General features: G+C 44.9%; 2 protein-coding genes and 1 long non-coding RNA gene across 4 annotated transcripts in view; 2 read left to right on the plus strand and 1 right to left on the minus strand.

Moving 5' to 3' along the window:
* The first annotated feature begins 465 nt into the window (after nt 1-465).
* trpa1b (transient receptor potential cation channel, subfamily A, member 1b) lies at nt 466-14,969 on the plus strand. The gene is made up of 27 exons (XM_062479589.1): nt 466-569; nt 1,224-1,386; nt 1,512-1,687; nt 2,015-2,122; nt 2,329-2,437; nt 2,825-2,970; nt 4,147-4,283; nt 5,343-5,391; nt 5,761-5,860; nt 5,992-6,092; nt 6,424-6,599; nt 7,243-7,407; nt 7,717-7,831; nt 8,228-8,394; nt 8,535-8,625; nt 8,780-8,839; nt 9,011-9,109; nt 9,574-9,644; nt 9,834-9,993; nt 10,855-10,944; nt 11,380-11,549; nt 11,660-11,789; nt 11,933-12,115; nt 12,270-12,338; nt 12,503-12,604; nt 12,808-12,914; nt 13,695-14,969. The coding sequence occupies exons 1-27, from the start codon at nt 474-476 to the stop codon at nt 13,891-13,893; spliced, it is 3,339 nt and encodes a 1,112-aa protein (XP_062335573.1). The 5' UTR covers nt 466-473; the 3' UTR covers nt 13,894-14,969.
* Nucleotides 14,970-16,146: 1,177 nt separating this feature from the next.
* LOC134034773 (uncharacterized) lies at nt 16,147-19,725 on the minus strand. Its single transcript, XR_009932271.1, has 3 exons — nt 19,410-19,725; nt 17,759-17,903; nt 16,147-17,067 (listed from the first exon to the last, which is right to left on the minus strand). It is a non-coding gene; the product is annotated as an uncharacterized LOC134034773 (long non-coding RNA).
* Nucleotides 18,716-23,472, plus strand: part of LOC134034771 (musculin) — a 76,205-nt gene continuing 71,448 nt past the window's right edge. The window contains exons 1-2 of one of the 2 annotated variants that reach the window (XM_062479372.1): nt 18,716-19,193; nt 19,425-19,541. In XM_062479372.1, coding sequence (XP_062335356.1) covers nt 18,750-19,193; nt 19,425-19,508 — 528 coding nt within the window. In that variant the 5' untranslated portion in view covers nt 18,716-18,749 and the 3' untranslated portion in view covers nt 19,509-19,541. Of the gene's footprint in view, nt 19,194-19,424; nt 19,973-23,472 lie in introns of those variants that run through there. The other variant, XM_062479371.1, reaches the window with a different exon arrangement.

Here is a 23,472-nt window from a genome sequence, read left to right on the forward strand (position 1 = left end):
GTCAACACACCCTCTAGCAAAATTAATCTGTAATTCAGAGTCATGGACTCAAGTTCTACTAGGTCATTTTTCTATCCTCCCATCCTCTCCAGGCAAAAGTAGAGATAGCAGGAACAAGAAAAACAGGCCACCCTCCCTGTGGAGCTTTGGATAACTTAATTGCTTTTTTCAATAGAAAGGCTTTAAACTGAATGGCTGATGCTCTGGACTAGAACGGCCCTTGTCAAAGCGGAGGTCCTTCCCCTTAGTGACACAAGCTTCCGTCTTAAGAGGAGAAGGCCATCTACTCTGTCACAACGGAAAAAGAAGAATAAAATAACCAGTTTTGCTTCAGGGATTTCATTTTGGGACGGCGGTGTATTGTTGGGTTTAACGATCAACATTTGAATTATGGTTTATGAGTCTGTGTTTGCTTTCTTTTTTAATTCCAGTGACTTTCCCAGTAGAGGATTGCTTGTGTAGAGGAGGCCCCGATGCATTTCAGCAGGGAGGTGTTGCGACAGAACAGTTCCTACAGGTGTGTGATAGACCAGGATGATACAACCATGGCGTCTCTCAACATCTTCCAAGTGAGTCGTAGCTCCCTGTTTGTCCCTGATCACAAACAGTGCAGAGAACGTAACATCACAACAACACTGGCAGTTTGTGTTTAAGAAAGTTGTTTTTTGTTTTGGGAGAGGGAAAGGGGCGTCAGATGGCTGAGCGGTTAGGGAAGCGGGCTGGTAATCTGAAGGTTGCCAGTTCGATTCCTGGCCGTGCCAAATGACGTTGTGTCCCTGGGCAAGGCACTTTACCCTACTTGCCTCGGGGAGAATGTACCTGTACTTACTGTAAGTCGCTCTGGATAAGAGCGTCTGCTAAATAACTAAATGTAAATGAAGTAAGGGATGACAGAGGTGCATTTGCAAACATTTCCAGAACTCAGAGGTTTCACGTAACCCTTGATCAATGATGCCCTTCCCTGCTGTTCTCTCGGAGGTCAGTCATTACTCTGGGTTTCAACAAGAACCAACACGCCCAGACCACTACAGCTCAGGGTTTTGATTCCAACTGAAGCACTATGACAATGCTACAGTCTGTGCAAGAAAAACAATAACTATGGATTTAGCAACAACAAAAAACATCCCCAACATGTCTACTCAGTTCTATAGCACTTCTAATTCTGTTATTATGTTACCCTGTTCATGTACTCAACGTTTTCAATTCTACTTTTCTCCATCCAGCTGGCGTCAAATGGAGATCTGGGGCTTCTGGAGAGCCTAGTGAGGAAGGACCCTTGGGTCCTGAGAGAGAGAGATGACGCGGGCGCCAGCCCCCTCCACCACGCCTCCGCTTGGGGCCATGTCCGTGCGCTCCACTTCATCACCTCTGCCACTGACCAGAAGGGTGAGGCTGCCTTCGGCTCGAGACACTGACACTGTCATCCCATCATGACCAGGCAAGAGTCTCACTGTCGATCCTTGTGTGAGTGACTGTGTGTGCATGTGGGCGTGCACTCTTTCCCTCTCCAGAGCTGAATAGTTGTGATGTGGATGGCAACGTGCCTCTCCACTGGGCTGTGCAGAGGAACCAGTCGGGGAGCTGTGCAGTCCTGCTGGAACTCGGAGCTGACCCCAACGTCCTCAACACTGCCCTCATGTCCCCTCTACACCTGGCTATCAGCCACGGACACAACAGCTTGCTGGAGGTGAGCTATAGACACCCTGCCCTGTCCCACAGCCCCTACCCCATGCCCCTGCCTCAGGCCCCTGCCCCCGGCCCCGGCCCCTGCCTCAGGCCCCTGCCCCCGGCCCCTACCCAGGCCCCTGCCTCAGGCCCCTGCCCTCAGCGGGCCCCCTGCACCCCAAACAGGGGCGAACTGTCCTCTTTGCACTTGGCTGGTAACCAAAGATACCCTCACATCCTGTAACCGCAGCTTAGGAGAGGCTTGATAAGGGAACTGCGGACAGATGTTGCTTTGTCCCCCTCTACCTTGTTCCTGTTTATGACGTGTCACCTCCCTGTGCCCTAACAGCTGCTGCTGTCTAACAAGAGCACCGATGTAAACCTGGAGGGTGACCTGGGTAACACCCCTCTGATGCTGGCCTGCTCAGTCAACAACTGTGAGGCCCTCAACACGCTGGTGAGTATGACTAAGCGTCACGGAGAGTTGGAGGTGCGTTCTCTTTTTTATTACTGGAAATGAATTTGAGCAAAACTTGACAAACAAATGCTGCAGCTCAACTTTGGATCTACTGAAACCCTCTCTCCCTGCCTCCGTCTCTCAATCCCTCCATCTCTCCCTCCTTCCGTTAAATCCTTACTTTCCTCTCTCCCTCCCCACCTCAGCTGAAGCATGGAGCTCGGATGTGTCATCAGAACAAGCTGGGGCACTTTGCCATCCATGCTGCTGCCTTCTCCGGGGCCCGGGAAGCCATGGACATCATCCTGAAGGCCGGTAGGACACAGACTGAAGCTCGGTTTCCTAATTGGCTTCTCATAGGGTTGAAATCACATCCTATTAGTCTAGGAAAAGAAGGGAAAGTGACTCACCTTACAGTCAAATATTGTATTTCATAACAACACTGTACAACAGCATGTTTATATAATGCAAGCCCTCACATTAAGCAGAGCATGAGACTGACACTGTTTACTAGACTGGGAGGTCTAATGGTGAATCACACCGGACCACGAGGATGTTTAAAGAACCAAAAAACCTAAATATTTGTAATGATTCTGGCGTTCTGTTTTCTATGCTGATTTCAGTTAGCTGTTGGGGCGCACCACGCCAGATGGAAACCATGAATAAGAGAAAAAGAAGTGATGTTGTGTTCTCTGCCATCAGGAGAGGATTTTGACCACCCAGTGGAAAAACACATGAACTACCTGGACAAGTCCAAAAGCAGTCCCCTCCACCTGGCCGTTCATGGGGGCAACATCGAGGTCATCCGCTTCTGCATCTCCAAAGGAGCCAAGATCGACCATCAGCAGGTAACACCGGGAGTCAGGTGGCTGAGCGGTTAGGGAACCAGGCTAGTAATCTGAAGGTTGCCAGTTCGATTCCCGTCCGTGCCCAATGACGTTGTGTCCTTGGGCAAGGCACTTCACCCTACTTGCCTCGGGGAGAATGTCCCTGTACTTACTGTAAGTCGCTCTGGATAAGAGCGTCTGCTAAATGACTAAATGTAAATGTAAATGTAACACCTGGAGATATTTGGCAGTTGGGTTGAGATGAAGCCCAATTGTCTGTGGAAATGAACTGTGGCACTGGGATCTAGTCCACTTCAACTCTCACCCAGCCCCAACATAAATTTACATGCTTCGCTGACACATGCAACTGAATTTGCATTGGGTCATGACCTACACTTTAAAGATTGACATTCTAGTCATTCCACTAACCACAAAATGAAAGTATTTACATTAGATTTACAATGTTCATTTGAGTAATTTTAAAAGAGTACAAGGTGTGTTAGTATTGCCCCACAATAACACTGTCAACAATCCCCTGCTCGGCTGGCGGTGACTGCCTCCCAAACACTGCTTCTGGTAGGACTGACTGCAGTAATGCTCTCAGATTCACATTCACATTTAGTCATTTAGCAGACGCTCTTATCCAGAGCGACTTACAGTAAGTACAGGGACATTCCCCCGAGGCAAGTAGGGTGAAGTGCCTTGCCCAGGGACACAACGCCATTTCGCACGGCAACCTTCTGATTACTAGCCAGATTCCCTAAACGCTCAGCCATCTGACTCCTCAGATGGTTGGGTTGAAACAGATGAACCCTTTATGTTGTGAAGCTGAGTGGAAGCCAGCCTCTCCTGTGTCTGCTGATGTGAGCTTGTGTTACCATGCTCCTCACCCATCAGACCTATCAGGGCTGGGCAGGGGCCTTCTCATGTTACACCAGAGGAGCCTCAATGGGGCCCTCGTCCTCCTTTAAGTGTTTCACTCTGACCGTTTCTCTTGTGGTCGGTGTTAATCGTAATGTGTGCCACAGGCCCGTAGACCCACATGTGTGCGGTTTCTCCTCAGTCTGTTTAGCATCTTCTGAGGTGGTTTGTAGTAGCGATGGAAACAATAATCCAGTATTTAGAATGGTTCACTAAGTATATAAACAGTCTGTCCAGATGATCAAAGTTGTGCCTAACATGTGTCTGTGTGTTTAGGTTGACAAGTCCACGGCACTGCACTTTGCCTGTACGCAGGGGGCAATAGAAGCAGTCAAACTGATGCTGTGTTCCTACAGTAGAGTGGATGACATCATCAACCTCCCAGATGGGGCCTTTCAGACTCCCCTCCACAGGTGCAACACCTTTTAACACCTGTTGTAACACCTGTTTTACATATTACGTCAATCATTCATAAATGCAAACTATTCTTAAACACATGTATACATACAGTCGAAACATGCAAACATACAGTGAAGACATACATTTTCATGCATGTTTTTTTTTAAACTGTAATTTAAACTCCTACAATGTTTTGCAATTGTTTTCAAAACATAAGTTTTTTTGCTTTCTGACCCGTTACTAAGACAACTATTTAACTATCATGCTGTGCAAAGAGGACATTGATTCCACCTGCAAACACGTACACTAAAACCACAATTACAACCAATAATGTATTAAAAAAAAACGTGAGCAAGGACAGGAAATTACCACTTTGAAACTATCATAAAGATATGCCTTGAACATCTCCTATATCTGGAAAGAAAATGTTTTTCGCGTAAAGAGAGGCACAGATTTGCTTTCACAACCTGTTTCACATCTGTTTGTGTTCCCCCTAAACAGACATAACCCAAACAAACACCACACGTCAACTGCAATAAAGGCCATATGTACACACACCTTCACCCTAACCCTGATCGGTTTTCCTTTCCCCTCTCCTTCATATTGATGTGTTCCACCCTGGTACACTGCCTACCAGTAATGCCTGAGAGCTCTCTCTTAAGCGGTCAGTCATCACTGTTGAGCCGTTGTTAACACGTTATCCACATCCAAACACAAGAACACAAGCTTCTGACTCACTCCACCTCCCTGGCCTCCATTCGACCTTATTTGAATTATCTCTGGATTATAATCTCTTGGAATTCAATCCATACTGGTAAATCCCCCTGACCCCCCATATGGCTCCCTGGCCACCAGTCACTGTGAAGAAACATCCAGATTCGTCCATGTGTCCTTGAGATGTAGGTTGAATGCAAATCCCCATGTTTATGTACAGTGTAATATTGGATATTGTTATTTAACTCTCAGCTTCAAAGCGGGTCAGACCTTAAGATGTCAAAACACAGCATGTGATTGGCTACAGGACAATACAATCACAGATGAGATTCATTCCAAATTGTATATTTCATTTTCAGGGCCACAATATTTGATCACAAAGACTTGGCAGAGTACCTCTTGTCAAAGGTAAATACAATTTGAACACCTGTACACACACACACACACACACACAGTCACACGTGGAGTCTGGGATGATACGATCAAAGTAAGATCAGGTCCTCTTTTGTGCTACATGTGTACAGACTACAAATAGATGATGAACATGAAATTGATTGTCTGGTTCTATAGAACACATCTACTGTGCGCGTGACAAAACACAATGACAGAGTGGATGATGAATCGCTGAACAAACTGACACTGGCACGACTGTTTAAAGGAAGTCCCAGCTATCGTTCTCTGTATTTATACACGTCGTCCTTTGTGTGAATTTGTCTCCTGGTTGAATCAGGTGTGGCATGACTGAACTGACCAGCTGCATGTTGATTGTGTGTGCAGGGAGCAGACATCAACAGCATAGACTGCAAGGGCCACACTCCCCTGCTGCTGGCCACCAGCTGTGGAGCGTGGAAAACAGTGTCTCTCCTGCTGTCTCACGGTAAGACAAAGCTATACACAACAGAGCTCACAGTGACGTGCACAGTGACATCATCGAAGCAAGTATGCTTGTGTGTGTGTGTGTGTGTTGGCCTGTGTGTGTGTGTTTGTGTGTGCACCTCTGATTCACAGGGGCGGACGTTAACATTAAAGACAGATCAGGCTGCAACTTCCTCCACCTTGCCATCCTGCAGCCCAAGGCCCTAAGGAACCTCACCCAGGAAATGCTACAGGTGACCAACCTCACAGAGTCTCTTCTTAGTGGATATTTATGCCTTTAATGACTATAAAATATTCTTACTTATTTCCAAACATAGTTAGCCTTTTACACCTGTCTTCGGTTGAAGTTTATTAGCTTGTCTCTAGGCCAAATACAGGTTCAGAGCTCTGCCAAGCGTGGCTGTTACACTTTGTGCTTCACTGAGGAACAAGCCAAATTGAAACAGAGGTGATGAACTTCTCTGGAGGTGCCAGTGATGCGAAAGTGATATCTTTGTCTGGGTTGTGTCTCTTGCCATAAGACTTGACTCTTTGTATATGAGTGTGTCTGATGTCTCCCTACAGCACAGCATCATAAAGGATCTGCTGAGTGACGAGGACCACGAGGGCTGCACCCCCCTCCACTACGCCTGCAGGCTGGGGATCCCCGACTCTGTGAGGAACATGCTGGGTCTCTCAGGGCAGGTCTGTCTGGAACGCAAGTCTAAGGACAAGAAGTCCGCCTTGCACTTTGCTGCCCAGTGAGTTGGACTTGTTGTCCTGTAAATATTCTGTTTTGTCGTCTGGCATGGGCAGGTTTGGGATTGACATGATACGAGTGCATGTTCCCCTGCTGGGATCTTCTAAGTCACCTTCCATGTCCACGCAACAGAATAAGGTTCTAACTCCGTGTTCTTAAGAGCACATTGCTGATAAATGACAGCAGTGTGGACTTAACAGTCACACTTTACTCATTAATCGTTCAATTAGTCACCCATAGAGTGCCTGCTGCAATGGAATTGAATTAGACAGGCACATGTAATTGAATGTTATCCATAGTGTGACCCAGAGGTCCATTAGGTATGGGCGATGTGGATTGTTCTATGCTCTATTTTTCACTGGTATTCATCCATTGCACTAGAGCTAAAGGGCAAATGAAGGTCTGATTGATTGTTCTAAGATGTATCTCCATCTTTGTTCTCCCTTCCTCCCCCTCCTCCACATTTTCTTCTCCCTCCTTCTGCTTCTCTTCCTTCTCTCCCTTCTTCCTCCCTAATTTTCAGCTCCCTCCTCCTCCTCTCCCTCCCCGTTTTGCTCCTTCAGTTCCTGTCCAACCTCCTCCAGTTTTTACGGTGACTTCTTAACGAATCCCTGACACAACCTCTGCTGGCCCTGTCGTCTCAGGTTTGGGCGTTTCAACACCTGTGAGAGGCTGCTGGAGACCATCACGGACTCCCGCCTGCTGAACGAGGGGGACGAGCGGGGCCTGACTCCTCTCCACCTGGCGGCAGGAGCGGGCCACACCAAGGTAGTGGAGCTACTGCTGCGCAAAGGAGCCCTCTTCCACAGGTGAACAGCACCCGCCTCTCTTCTAGGTCCCACACAGCTGCCACGTTAAACTGTAGATACGCTCAGGCTTGTTTGGTTGCCTGATAACAAGCTATGCACCCTGCCGCATGCCACCCCATTCCCACCTTTTGAGAAATACAAAAATGACATTGATTTGAGCTCGGCACACATTCCTTTTTTTTTCTTTGTTTGGTGAATATGGATGTCAAATAATCTATAGCTTATCGCCTTAAAAGACATTTGTAAATGTGTGTTGTACGTCGAGTAAGTCTGCTCCTGAATCCTGACGTGTTTGTCTTGAAATGTCAGTGATTACAAAGGCTGGACATGTTTACACCACGCTGCTGCGGAGGGGTACACCCAGACCATGAAGATCCTGCTGACCTCCAATATCAAACTACTGGACAAGGTGGACGAAGACGGGGTAAGTAAGACTACGGCATAACTGCAGCTGTTTCATCAGCCATGGAAGAGCAGATGTGAGTCAGATATGAATGGTTATTGATCAGGCTGTAGAGGGGTTAGCTTGTCAAGGACAATGAGAAAATCTCTCTTAACCTTCGAAATCAGCATCAGACAATAGATGTGAAATGCTAGTATAGATCCAGGCTTTCGATGGCCTGTGAGCATTTCGTCCCATTTAAGATTTTGTCTGAGAACAATGTTTGGTTGATTTGATAAATATAAGGTGTGTAATTGTTCAGACCGAACAAAGAGCGGATTGTCTACGCCTCTCGAGTCACAGACCGACTCGAGTGTTGGACACGAGCGGACCTGTGAGGCGTCTCACTGTGTGTCCTGCGCCCCTCTGACATTGCAGAGCACGGCATTGCACATGGCGGCTAAGGAGGGTCACGTTGCAGCGGTGAAGCTCCTTCTGGGAAGAGGGGCAGAGATCACCCTCAACATGGACCACGCCTCGTTCCTCCACGAGGCAATACAACATGGGAAAAAGGAAGTGGTCAATACCACCATTGACAGTGACAGGTGATACTGTTGTAAACAAAGAAAAAAGGCCATTGTTGGTAACATTTGACATCCAATCAATGTAAAAACACTAATTGTTCATTATTACTAAATTGCTCCTTACATTTGACATCTCTGTTTGGTGTGTTTTTGTGACGCAGATGTGCTGAGGCGATCACTTTATTCAAGCATGGCACTGGCCAGAGATGTGCTGTTCTTGACATGATAGAGTTTCTACCGGAGTCTTACGAGGTTTGACTCCTTATCACCAATCCAAGGGTTTTCTCAACAACTGTATCTAACTAGACCATTCAGAACATTTTAAATGGGGTTTTCCAACATACAATGGACGGAAAGCCAATGTGTGTCTTCAGATGGAGTTTTAATTTCTCTTTTAATTGGACAGCACCTGCTGGACAGCTGTGTGACAGAGTCGGACGATGATGCCAACAGTCTTGACTACCATGTAGGTCTCTTGTACAACACACTCAAACTAAATCTTCACAGCATATCCTCACAAGTCCACAAAGGACTGAGACATCTCGTCACCTTTGAATTATCAGCACTTTTTTTGCAGCGCCTTGAATAAATACAACATTGGTAAAAGGTTTATGGTTGATTTCCTTTCGTCGTGTAGATTGAATACAATTTCCGGTGGCTTCAGGCTCCGTTGGTGCTGAAGAAGCACTCGAAGCACGACAAAAGCCTGCACGTCCAGCCACTATCTGCACTGAATGTAAGCAGAAACACCTGGCTCTATCTAACCTATTTTCCTCTCCTCCTGTTTGAAAACTGTGTGCTAGGCATGGCATTAAGAATTCTTCTATTGAATTACAAGAATTAGAATTCTCTTTCTACTGTTACCCAAAACTGGCATGAACAGCACAGGTAGTCAGTTCAATTGAAGACTTTCATGCTTTTTGTTTAAGTTGCATAAACAGAGGACGGAGTTTAGATTTGCTTCCATTGGGACACATTCCTCTACAACCTACAGTAGTAGGTAATATGGAAATGTGTTATGATAATGCAGTAGCTCTACTATTTGTCTTTTAGTCTGTGGACTGCAAACCTTGTTGTCCTAGAAGGGGAGTAAAGTATATTAAGACTCACACCTTGAGTTGTGTTTCTACAGAATGACCTGTCATTGCATCCATGTTTGTTCCATTAAGTCAAAGGTCCTTTTTCTGTCTGTTTCCTTAGTCCATGGTGCAATTCAACCGCATAGAGTTGCTCAGCCACTCAGTCTGTGAGAAGTACCTGGAGATGAAGTGGTCAGTACTCACAATGACTCATGATAAATCAGGCATTTTTTATATGGAATGCGTTTTAATGTTTCTTTCCCCGGGTTTTAATGTTTCTTTTAGATTTTAACACCTCACAAAATATTTTACTTTGCTGTCCCAATCCCTTGCCATGAAAACAAAATCCGACCACCACACTCATGTGTCCTTTCCTTGTAGGCTTGCATATGGGAGCAAGGCCCATATTCTCAACCTGTTTGTCTACCTGCTGGGCCTGCTGCCTCTGACCCACCTCATAATCACCCTGAGACCCACTCTGAGCTTCCCTGGCCCAGGCAACCAAACATCAGTCAACATGGTGCCCATATCCTTCATGGAGGTAGTCAGCCGCAGATGCTAATGCTAATGCTAGCAGGTGTTTGCCAGTTGCTCGGTTGTCAGCATTGGAATAATTTGTGTGAGGAAAAACTGGGAGCTTTAGTAACATGGGAGAGCAGATGCTTTGAGACTTTAATATCGTTGAGTTTTAACAAAGGAGGGTGAGTGCGCAGAGGAGGGATTGCCAGAACGATGTGGTTTGGGAGCATCTTGGAATGAATTGGAATAGAACATCCTTGATTAATACTTGCGCATATTCACTGCTGCGAGAAATGTAATGCCTTCTCCCGGTCGTAAAAGCCTGTCTACCTTTACAACTACAGACATAGGTAGAGGAGAACATTAGATAGACTGAATTAGATGGCGTCACCACCATCCCGTGTGCATGTGATAATGGGATCACACTCATTCTTCTCTCCATGCTCTGCCCTGATGGCGATTCAAGCAGCATGCGACCCGTTAGCCAGTTCTCCTTGCCACTGACAAGATCATTTCATGTCCTATTACTTTGAATGTGTTCCGTCATCATCACATGTGTATTGCCTAAGTAATAACCTTGTCCTTATCCTATTACTTCATTTATTCACTTTCATTATGAGCTGTGAGAGATTCATCAAACCCGCTAGCAAGGTCAGAGTGAGCGTCATCTCCCTCATTATTATTTGTCTGCACATTACATCAACAATGTGTCATGGAGGATTTGGGTAAATTCAGTTTCTCGCTGGACAGGCAGCAGCGTGGCAGAATCCATTTGATCACCGGTCATCAGAGTTAATGCTTGTTTAATAACTCCTCTATGTAAGCCTTGGGTCTGCTCCTTTCCCTGAATTTTCTGAAAACTTCATTACGATTTTCTCAACAGCAGAGTGTGTCCAGGTCCCTCTGCATGGTGATGGTGCTCCTCATGAACATCCATGGGATCGTGAAGGAAGTGGTGCAGATCTCACAGCAGGTATTCTACAGACCCTGTGTGTCTGCCTTTCCCATAAATCTGCCCCCCCAACCCCCCCCCCCCCCCCCCCCAGCATTTGCAGGGGAACCTCGGATGGAGGTCACTCGGGCCATCAGGAGTGATGGATCTGGTTCTTTGTGATTTGGAACTGAATGATTGACACCGAAGCTGTACGATTGACATTGAAAGCAAGCTACAGTATCATGGGAACTTTCTCTGCCAGCTACATTAAATTCTGCAGAGGGTCTGTCCACGGAAATTAAAAGTCACTTCATTGTTCACTTCATTGTTTTTCTTTTGTGGAGTATATGGCTTATTTGATACTAAAGCAGAAGCCAATGATACCGCTGACCAGCTGGGAGAGATTTGTGTTTATGAGATCACTTTGTTTACCATGAACTGCCTCTCTCACTCTGTGTTATTTTCCCCTCAAAGAGGATGAGCTACTTTAAGGATGCCTCAAACCCCCTGGACTGGGGTGCAGCTGTGTTCTCCCTCCTCTTCATCATCCCACTCTTCTTCAACTCATCTGGGACCCTGCACTGGGAAGCAGGGGCTTGCGCCATCTTCCTGGCCTGGGTCAACTTCCTCCTCTACCTCCAAAGGTCGCATATCGCTAAGCATATTTCCGAACACGAAATAGGATTAGTCGACATTCTGTTTCCCAGTCCTGTGTCGAGGCACTGGCAGACATGACATCCACTCCTTTCCTCAGGTTTGGGCATTTTGGGATTTACGTGGTCATGTTCGGAGAGATCATGAAGACGTTGGTGTGCATCATAGTCCTCTTCTTCTTCCTCATGTTGGCCTTTGGCCTGGGCTTTTATGCCATCATGCTCAACCAGGTTAGAAAAAAGACCCATGTCCGTAAATCTATGAGACAGCTGTGATGTGACGAATATACAGTATACGTACATTACCTTTCAGATCAAGGCTCAGTCATTTCTTTCATCAAACAAAACAGAATGTCCGGTTGTTTTCTTTGTAGAGTGAATTCAGTCGTCTAGACCTCTCTGTGCTACAGACCTTCGTGATGATGGTTGGAGAGCTCAACTACCAGGACAACTTCCTGAATGCGTACCTGAACAACGAGCTTCCTTTCCCCTTGCTGACATTCATCATTTTTGTGCATTTTGTTCTGCTCATGCCTATATTACTCATGAACCTCCTGGTAAGCAGCCATGCAGTGCCACTCGATTTCGGTTAGAGTGTGTTTAGGAAGTGAGACTTCTCACAGAAGCAGGTCAATTCTGGATGTTGATGCTAATTGCTTGACACAGCAAACGTCAATGCCTCTTACTCATCTCCCATTGGCTGTGTTGTAGATTGGTTTGGCTGTAGGAGACATCGCAGAGGTTCAGAGGAATGCTGCCCTCAAGAGAATAGCAATGCAGGTATGTATTAACCAACTTCAAGGTTGTTTGTTTTTAACACGTTATAATGCTATTTTGACCGTTCCAGAATCATTCTAATAACATGGTGTTATTAAATCTCAACCTTCGTCAAATGCTGTAAGTATAATGGACTGTTAAGTTGACAGTTTTCTTTATTATTTTAGATCGAACTCCACACCAATCTGGAAGAAAAGCTGCCTTACTGGTTCATGAAGCATGTTGACAAGCCCTCCATAACCGTCTACCCCAACCGCAAGTGTTCCACGGTATAAATGACCATGTCAAATTTGTCAATCAAGTAGGACTGTTGACTTACGTGTTACTACTACTGTTGTAATTTTAGCGATTGTTACCAAACACATTATTTCTGACTCTGCCGTCTGTTAATCTATGTCCAGTCAGCAAAGAGTCAAATTCCACTCTCATTAGAATGATTCCGATCCAATCACACAATCTCTGGTATCGACAGGTCTTGTTTAATATGGGAGAGACTACAAAGAGACGGACCCGTCTGCACCTGCAGAACTCCCGGGACCTGACACCCCTGGAGAACGAACAGCAGAAACAGAAATACAGGTAACAGACACGAGTGGACACTATGCTGCTACTGCTACAACATCGTTTTAACCCTCCTATTGTCCTGGGGTCATAATGACACGAAACCAACAAAAATGCTGTAAAACATGAATCTTAATACATGGCGTCCTTAGTAGCTTCCTTAAATGACTCCCCAAATACAAATTTGGAATAAAAAGCTGTAGCTGCATCCAAAAAAGGCCAATTGCTCAGGGTCAATATGTTCCCCAGACGCAGGGGCTAACTGGTATTCATGGATTTATAGCTTTACCTTTGGAGGAAGCTAGAAAATTAACCAAACAGCTGATGTTGTCTATATAATGGTAACATAGTACCAAATGTTCCATTTGATTTCAAAGGTTTAGTTGACTAAATAAATTGGACCCCAGGTTATAGTGACCCAATGGTAATGGGTGTTAGTATTTCTGAAGACATGAGTGTTAATGTAAGCACAAAGCCATTACCTCACACATTTGAGAGCGAAAACAAACACATTTTGTTGATTAACTGTTATGGTCCTGACACTGTTGCTACAGGACGCTTAGGTAGTGGAGTGTGTGATCGACCCCTAGTGGTTATTTGGGGTAGGTCCACCAACTTGAATTATAGAATCCCAATGGAAGGACATCCAGAAAAGGATCTCCACTGTTTGCAAGGAACCTTAGTTGAAATAAGGCTTGCCTGCTACACTCCTATACAACTCCCAAACTTGAAAACCCTTCTGGTGAGCAACAGGTGAGCCTAAGAGGATCTAAGATGAGTGTGTGTTCCCGTGTGTAGAATGAAGGAGATGTCCTGCGTGCTGGAGAAGCAGCACAGCCTGCTGAAGCTCATCATCCAGAAGATGGACATCACCTCCGAGGCGGACGATTACGATGGGCCAAAGACAGTCAAAGACGAGAGGCAGAAGTCAAAGAGGAATCCAAACAAGGGGTCCAAATGGGTCCCCTTAATGAAGGCCATTGAAGCCAGAAAATGATGAGGATGCAAAAACGTATATAATTCTATAACTATATTAATTATACCTAAAGCCCTGAATATACAGTTGAGTGTCAAATATATGAATATGAGCATTACATTGTTATGATCTAAGCAACGTTATTATTTTGAAACTACATAAGTACAGTACTGTAATGCAAATTAGAATTATATGAAAATGTTTAAAAATACTTGAATACTGTATTTACGGGCAGTGGTGTAGCATGACAGGCATGTTTAGAGACATACTGTATAGTAGTGGTGTGACCAGTGCTAAAGCACTGTGTAATCATTATGTTATTTTCTACTGCATGCACTGTCAGACAATTCAGTCTCATTTTTACAACAATAGCAAATATTCAGCAAATTGTTGCTGAATAGTTTTATTTAATAATTAAAAAAAATGTGTGAACTTCTTTTCCACAAAAACCTTTTCAGCTTTTCGAGAGAAAAAAATCTACCTGATGACGGCTGCCTTGCCACTAAACGCACCCCCTGCTAACTTTGACTAGGAAAGGGCTAGATGCCTGAAACCTGCTGTGGTTACTCATAGTAGTCCAAGGCCGTAAACATAATATATATTGGGGGACACACACCCCCAAATCTGGTCAAAATGTCCCCTCCCAATATATTGAAATAAAAATATAAATGTGCTACGCTACGACAGGCAACCACGCACACTGTCCAAAATTATCATTAAAAACTTTTTTTGTCCCCCCCAATGTTGACTCCATCGCTACGGCCTTGTAGTAGTCACCTCAATATACAGTAAGAATTAAAAAAATAAACGTTTGAATGATTGCTGTGTGAACAGATTGTGTGTCTAAAGTCATTTAAAGCAGATGAGGAAGAGTACACAGTTAGACCATTCACTGTAGTAGGGGGGTCGGATGGCTGAGCGGTTAGGGAATCGGGCTATTAATCAGAAGGTTGCCAGTTCGATTCCAGGCTGTGCCAAATTACGTTGTGTCCTTGGGCAAGGCACTTCACCCTACTTGCCTCGGGGGGAATGTTCCTGTACTTACTGTAAGTCGCTCTGGATAAGAGTGTCTGCTAAATGACTAAATGTAAATGTAATATTCTTGAGTAAATGTAGTATGCTTCCATGTTACTGCTTCACTGGTGAGTCCTTTCCAGGCGAAAGGACTGTTCCACACTGACCACCATGGAGACCCTTTAGTGCTCCATAAACTCCTGAGAGGGTTCTCAGTGTGCCGGAACTGCCATGTAAATTCCTATTGGCCCCAAGCCCAAGCTTAATAACCTTGTAAGGCTTTGTCATACCCAGGGATGGATTTATGCCTATGTAGCGAGGGAGAGGAAGTGAACAAGGATACCTGTACCTTGTGATAGTCAGGATGATGACTCAGGTAGGGGACACTAGATCAAAACATCCAGATATGTAGTGGAGTAGAAGATTCCAGATGATAAGCCAATTTGACCAATGGCGACACGATAATAGTTTCACAGTGCATTGACCTGAAAAGGTGGAATTATGCTTTCAAGCAAATTACTTTTCTCCGATCTTGTCCTAAAATTACAGCACCGAAATCCCAACCAAGCAGCAAGTGTTACCCTCTCCCTGCTGGATCCCAGCCCAGCATGCTGTTTGTTAAAGAGTCTTTTAAACTATTTTTACAACTGTATAATTCCCACAGTATGTGACCCATCCGTTGCATAGGACACGCATCACTGAGAAAAGGGTTTTCAACACCGGCGTTTGAAGCAGCCAATGTAAGAGAGTGAGAGGAAGCCAACATCTGGCTGAGATCTGCACTGGGTGTCAGGGTCTGTTACATGGCCACCTCTTCCCCTTTCCCTAGGGCAAGCACAACACTAACAGGGGAGCTATTCGTTACAGCGGCCTGCAGCCTTCTGTGCCCAGTCCCAGCCGCAGTCTGGAGGGTGTGAGAGTGTTTATGCTCAACAACTGTGCCCAGGGTCGGTAATCTCAACAGGGGCTCCCATGCATCAGACTCACTCTTGGACCCCTGTCTTTCTAGTCTTTCCCATACAGACTAAGACATGCTCATAGCTGGTAGTCCTGCTGATGTGGGGTTTGATGTGAAAGCATAGTTTAAATGTTGGGGTTACAATTAAAACACTTCACCAGGCCCAAGGCATGAAGATAGAGACAGTCATATAATCATTCTAAAATGTCCTTGAGAGACAGGGTGATTTTTATGAATCCTAATTGTTGCTCGAATACCATCTGTTGTTTACCAAGCAGAGGGGAGAAACATGTGGATGATTGTTTGGCAAATATTTACTGTAACATATCAGAATACATCACCAGTTTGCAGTTTGACTACAAATTGTTACTAAACACAAAGTATCTTGTCCTCTATTATAAAGTTGTACTTCAGAGAAGGGTGTGAAGGCATACTGTGATGGGATGGGATTCACACTGATTAGTCTAATAGCTGTGATGCTGGTGTCATACTCCATTTGTTCACCAATGCAGCTATGAAGCCACGGTGACCATGGGAACGGAGCCTGGGGTGCAAAACACAAACCGCCCTCTGACATCATCAGCCTGCACCTGTCGCTCAGCCTCCAAGACACACTAAGCAAGGCCATGACGGGGGTCATGAAGTCTAAGAGTCGGCGCTGATAGACAAATGCTAAAGTCTCCGTTCAAGTGAAAACTCATGAGATATTTATGACTGTTTCCCCTGATTTTAATTATTCCCATGGCTAATAGATTCAGCATGTCATCCATTATGCTGATGTTTTGAGCAATGTTTGACTAACTACATTGACAAACTGACTAATGGATACCCCTGTCTAGCAAAGCTCGCTGCTCTGACAAGATGTTATGCCAGGGCTAAAATATGTGTCACAAAGCCGATAACTTTTCATGTACTTTTGACAAAATAGGACAGAGAATTAAATAAAACATTAATCTCTCATATCTTGTCATAAAATCCCTTAGCTTGCACCTTGTGCTGCATGTACGTGTCCGTAGCGCTGATGAATGCACTGACAGTGGAGGAGATGGCAGTTTGCCTGACGGTCCAGCGAGGACAAGAGGAACTCTATACCTCAACCTGATGACACGCTGAAGTGGATCCCCAAGGTCCTCCTGATGCCCCGCGCCTTCTCTTCGGAGCGATGGTTTGAGGAACAGGATTACAGGAAGACAGGGAACGTTTCCGTGGATTAGGGAGCATTCCTGCCCCAGAAGAGGGGAAAATGTGAGAAATTCTAAACCGGGACAGAGCGGGGCACAGAGAGGTCATGGAGTGGAGTTCTTTTGTCCCATAAAAAGATAGAGGTCAAGAATACTGTTATGGGACGAGTGAACAATAAAGTTCTGATGTCATCTAATTTACAGTCGATAAAGAGCAGAAAGGATGAGTTCAGTAGCTTCCTCCATGCTTCCCTGTGAATTTGGCATTACCAGGCACCAAAAATACAGCATGCATCTCAGCTGTGCAGTTAAGTGTAGATAATCGCTGGCTGAATCACACTATTGTGATAAAAAAATCTAAATTTCACACAAATTATGGAGAAAACTATTCACAGCTATCATATTTACCAGGAATATTCGGAAGAATAGATTTCTTTCTCAAGCGTAAGGTTATTTCACTCCTCATTTACATTTTTAAATGAAACTGTCACTTTAATTAAATTTCTTTCCAGGATTCCTGTGTGCCTTATTTCAAAGTAATGATCTTCATCACACACTAACGTCCTTAATTTTCCCCTAAATGACATTTTGCTGCATCAGACTTCTAACACCCTGATGCTGTTTCCCTCCCTTTTTTCTCTGTCTTCCTACCACCTTGTAACCTCCTCACATCTCTGAAGGTAAAGTAGAGAATAGGGGAAAGGAAGCCTGCTCACAGGACGGTGAAACTCACCCTGGGAATGTTCCGGGCTCGCCCCCTGCTCTACCACGCCTCAGTCATGCCAGTGCTCCAGATGTCATGGGAACGCTGACCAGCTGAGACAGATGCAACAGGGCCGCGCGTGAAAGCAGGCTGCATCTGCGGTAACTCTATCCCTCTGTGAAACGGGCAAGGGATTAGACACTTTTGATAAGGTCCTCAGACATTTCTATTACCACCGAACATCTGTGGGAGACATCCACACAGAGTTCCATCTTTAGGCTGGCCACAGTATTGTTTGGGGGCGTAATTTGGCTATAATCAGATGATGGTAAACAAGCTAGTGGTCTGGATGGAGATAGGGCCTTTCAGGAGCTTTCTCACTCTCTATTTACTCCATATAACTCCGCATCCTGTTCAGTACTCCACTGGACATGACTTATGCTTAGGTTACTTCTTATACTCTAGTCTATCTACATACTAGACATCCTTCCTGGTTTCATCGCTTCTAGTGAATCCCATCACTATTTTCTCTAGTGTCAAATTTACCAGTGGGCTACAAGTTGCCAGAGTGAAGAAGCCAATCTGACTGCCAACGTACAGTTCTGTGAAGGTCACGGTGGTCCAAAGAAAAGGGGTGGGGACAGTTCCTGAAAATACTATACTTCATGCCAAGTCTAAGACAGTTAAATTAGCAGGGTGAGGGCGAGGACATGTTTAGTTGTAGAGGGATCTACAGCAACACATCCACATAAGTGTAGGCTACGTTTGTGATGGGCCTGAGATTTAACCTGTAGGATTCATTGTAGCTGTTACTGTAAATGCTAAATTTAGAACGTTAAGGTAACACAAGTAACATAACTTTGTAGAACCGGATATCTTCAGAAGAAAAGAAGCAATATCTTGAATTGAAGGCACGGGTTTGTCATACACTTGTTCAACGGCTTTGGTCATATTAAAAAAGGGATATCGACACTTGAGAGTGACTTGTGCATCCTACAACAATTACATTACGTACACAGAAATGTCCACCGGCTCGGTGAGCGAAAATGATGACATTGAGACATCTCACCTAAGGAAAGACGCCCCGTTGGGAAGCAACAAGCGGAGCAGTGTGCACTATACTTCGGCAGAGTTCTCAGACGACGAGTACGGCACAGATGACGGCTTCGACCGAAAGCGCAAACGGATGCGCAGTGGGTCCGAGGGTAAACAACTTATCTCAAAGTCTCATCAAAAGGAAGCTCAACAGACGCAAAGAAACGCTGCCAATGCCAGAGAAAGAGCTCGGATGCGAGTTCTAAGCAAAGCATTTTCCAGACTTAAAACTAGCCTGCCTTGGGTACCAGCGGATACCAAACTTTCGAAACTGGACACGTTGCGCCTCGCTTCCAGCTACATCTCTCACCTCAGACACATTCTGCAGGATGACCGTTTTGAAAACAGCTTCGTACACCCTGTAAACTTGGTATGAATAATCTCAGCCTCTTATGACAAATGTGTCATTTTTGACGTCACTAATATGCTAATTGTAATCGATTGAATGAATTGAATGTCTGACTAAAAACAGTATGCATGGGACCCTTTGATTTAGATTTGAGGCAGTTACATTGTAGCTATAAAAATAAGTCATAATATCATCACAATCTTCATTTAGTTGTCATCTCTCATTGTGGGTTCTTACGATCTCTATTCACAGACTTGGCCATTCGTTGTGTCAGGCAGATCAGAAGACAGCCAAGACGTTGATCCATCCGCCAGACTGTGCGGAGCAACAGCATAACATGTTCTCAGCGTGGACTGTTTACACATCCCTGTATCCCGTCTCAACTGTCAATTAGCTGTCATACTCGACTATGATATGAGGCATGTGATTAAAACACACAGTTCCCTTCTGGTTCTGTATCCCCCCTTCTTATTCAAACTTTTCCTATCTGCTTGCGTTGTTTCTCATTCTAAGGCGGGGGTCTCCAATCCTGCTCCTGGAGAGCTACTGTAGGTTTTAGCTCCAATCTAACACACCTGATTCTAATAATTATCTGGTTGATCAGGTAACTAGTGTAGAATCAGGTCAAATGAATGTGGTTGGAGCAAAAACCAACAGGCAGGTAGCTATCCAGGAACAGGGTTGGAGACCTCTGTTCTAGGGCATTGTATTATTGTGTTGTGAATAGTGTTATGCCATGTCTTACACTGGATGTGACATTTTTGTACATGTTGATGTTGTGTTTATAATGAAGGAAAAAAAGTGACTTTTTCTATAACTGTTCACATTCTTATGCTGTCCCAGCAATTCACAACAATTGTATAGTCTGTAATTGACTATGAACCCCCACAACCATTCAGTAGTGCAGTTTTGTTGGGTAGTCCCTCAAACGGTGTCTCTCCTCTGCTGTCATCTACTCTGTGTACTCTATGAAGAGACATTTACATTTAGTCATTTAGCAGACGCTCTTATCCAGAGCGACTTACAGTAAGTACAGGGACATTCCCCCGAGGCAAGTAGGGTGAAGTGCCTTGCCCAAGGACACAACGTCAGTTGGCATGACCGGGAATCGAACTGGCAACCTTACTTTAACATTACTAGCCCGACTCCCTCACCGCTCAGCCACCTGACTCCACCTGGTATGAGAACAGCAAGTGTATATTCTGTTGAAGTAGCATATACAGAAAACATACAGTATTCATCCTTTAAGGGTTAGTCCCTGGTTACTGAAGTGAGGATGTCATGTAATCTGTAAAAGGCTACTGTAATCCTTATAGCCAGCACTTCCATCTCGTGAAAACCCAAAAACTGGTGTTGGCATGACGATACAAATGTGTTTGCTCTAAAAACATAGCCAGCGAGTCTGTCATCATGACCAAACTAAACAAGTGTACTGTAAAATCACTGCACCAAAAACAAGGTGTTGTAGCGACGTGCTAATCCATCAGTGGGACCTGCAAATCCACCAGTAGAGTCTGGTTCTTCGCTAGCAGCGCTATCAGGAAATGAATGAATCAGCAATCTTGAAGAGTCGTCCATGGGGATAGAATGGTGAATCATAATGCACATGTATATTTAAAGTTTTCCTGCCAAACTAAGCACACACATAATGAGGGCAGGAGACTTGTTTAACAAGTGCACCAGCTACCCGAGACAAATAAGAGCAAAGGAAGGAACTTTTCATCATGTTCCTAGAGGTCTGCAGCTGTCAGGAGTTCTCAAGAGTTTCCCAGGCCTTGGTGCTGTGCCCTGGGGAGGGGGTGGGGGGGCAATCTGCTGGCCTGGACAGTTAATGAGACAGCCTCTCATGTTTGCCTCTGTTTAGGAGAGACAAATGCAGACAATGCAGAAGAAGACTGATGTGCGTTCAGGGTGCATTGATGAAGGCTGTCTGAGTTGGTCCTCATCCAACAAGCAATAACCTTTCTTCATCTGGTTTTGAAATGGTTACATTGTCCATCAACATTTATTTTAATTTGACAAATGCTTTAATCCAAAGCGACGTACAACATAAGAAGGAGATCATCTGAAGATATGCAATTTGAAGTTAAATTGCAGAATGATGAATAATCATTTTTCACAAAACAATACTGTTACATAAAATTGAGGACTCAAAAACACCTGTGACACATTAGTACCATCTACTGGTGAGATCAGAGAATACGGTTGGTGACCTGCAGTGGAAGTGGTTCATTGACCAAGTTTATAATCAACCCTGTCCCAGACTTAAGGAGATTTTCTTACTTCCAGAGAAATACTTAGGTTATATCAGATTTTTCTGGTATTTTTCATCTCAGTGACCGGATTTGAATCTCTTATTGAGAAACACAGACACACTCACACACAGCCATAGTCACATTTTCATCAGTGGGGGGCTAGGAGGGGTGCTAAGATTATGACTTTACACTTTTTATACACTTTTTCAGCGAGGCATGCCAATCCTGGGTAGGAACTAAGATATGGGAGAGGGAGTGGCTCCAGAAGGAAAGTGTCACAGAAAGGTTGTGACCACAGATGAAAGTGTTGTGTTTCTGTGTTAGCAAAATATCCTAGAGCAGGACAACCAGCAGAGAGCAGTAAAGGTTTAGAATAAAACACTGTCCCTGGGAAAATCTTCCTATAGATCTCTCGACTGAGGTAGTTCCCAAACTTCTCTACACTTTTGGTCACCTTTTTCGCCTCCTTTTGACTTTTCAATGAAATTGTGCGAAGTTATGAGAATAAATCTTAAATTGGCATCCCTTCTTTTGTGTATTTAGTCTTGTGCTCAAATAATATCTTATCGTCTTTTTAATTTGATTCTCAAAATGTTCTCAAAATGTTTGCCTTTAAATTTATACAGGTGGAACGCATTTGCGTTAATATAAAACTGCGTTTTCAGCCACACACCCTCATCCAAATCAAACTGTTTTCAGGACCCAAACATATTTCTGTGAAAATTTCCATGAACAGGAAGGAACTGTGAGTCCAAAGCCAACAGTGAGGCTCACTAAGGCTGCCTTTGTAGTCCCACCAAAAGCACTAACTTTAGGCCGTCCTGCCGGCTGGGTTCCAGAGTGGACCCTTTGTGGTTTCCAAGACCACTTTGAGCATGTTTGTTATTTAATATCCAGTCACTCAATATCACTAATGAGAAAAAGGGATATGTAAATGCCAAACTTTTTCAATCATGTTTGGGATAACATATACTTCCTCCATGTGAAGTCAACTCTCCGCTGCGTTCTGGATTTGTTTATCGAATGAATTCTTTCCAGGTATGTGAATTATGACCGGTGACATTAGAGTGACCTCATTAAAAAAAAGTGAACGGGTGAATGAAAGTTTCCATTTCCAGAACACGTTTCCATTTCGACAGCAATGCAAATACATGTGTATGGATCCTACAACTGTACTGCTGCAGTTAAACAGCAGGTCAGTAAAGTACAACCACGCAGAGGTAACTAACCAAGCTGAACGACATAAACACCGTAGATTACGACGTAGAGATGTACTATTACTGTAATACGATGGAAAGATTCCCCAAAGGTCACTGAGCATAAATTATACCTAGGTGTACGAGTGTGTTTCTGTGTGGCCGTGTGTGTGTATGTATGTGCGATGTACACCAGCAGTATGTGCATTAATACAAACATTTATGTGAGTGATTTTCTTAGCTGCAGTTCATGCAAATGCAAGCTTGTGTGTGTGTGTGTGTGTATGTGTGTTTGGAGTTGTGTGTGTGTGTACTCTCTCTGGCCTGTGAGAGACTTCCTGCTACTCTGTGGAGATGACACACTTCTCTGTTAGGCAGGTGATAGGGTTACAGCGGGGAGTGGCAGCCTGCTCTCTGGAGAGAATGGAGCCTCTTTGTGGCGGGATGAGAGGAACGCTCGGAGGGGAAGGTCGAGCCAAAGAGAGAGAAGGAGGGGTGGGGGTGGGATGTGGGCTGTGGTGAGATGGAGAGGAGGAGGAGATGGAGCGACGGGGAGGGGGAGGGGGAGGGGGAGGGGGAGGGTGGGGCGTGCAGATTGACAAGACAACATCCAAGCCAAGCCCTCCAGCCCTGGCCTCTCCTCTCATTGTTTGCCTGGCCGGGCGACAGCAGTATGGGGTGTCGGTGCATTGCTGGCTGGCACCGTGCGTATTGGCTGGAGTCCTGGATCCTGGTTCCTGGTTCCTGGTTCCTGGTTTCAACACTGACAGTCTGGGTGAAGACAGGGATCTGGGTGTTTGCTCTCAGTCCATGTGTGGTGAGGTCCTCCTCGGCCTGTTTACAGGACAA

The sequence above is a fragment of the Osmerus eperlanus genome, chromosome 15 (genome assembly GCF_963692335.1).
Source record: "Osmerus eperlanus chromosome 15, fOsmEpe2.1, whole genome shotgun sequence".
Lineage (NCBI taxonomy): Eukaryota > Metazoa > Chordata > Actinopteri > Osmeriformes > Osmeridae > Osmerus > Osmerus eperlanus.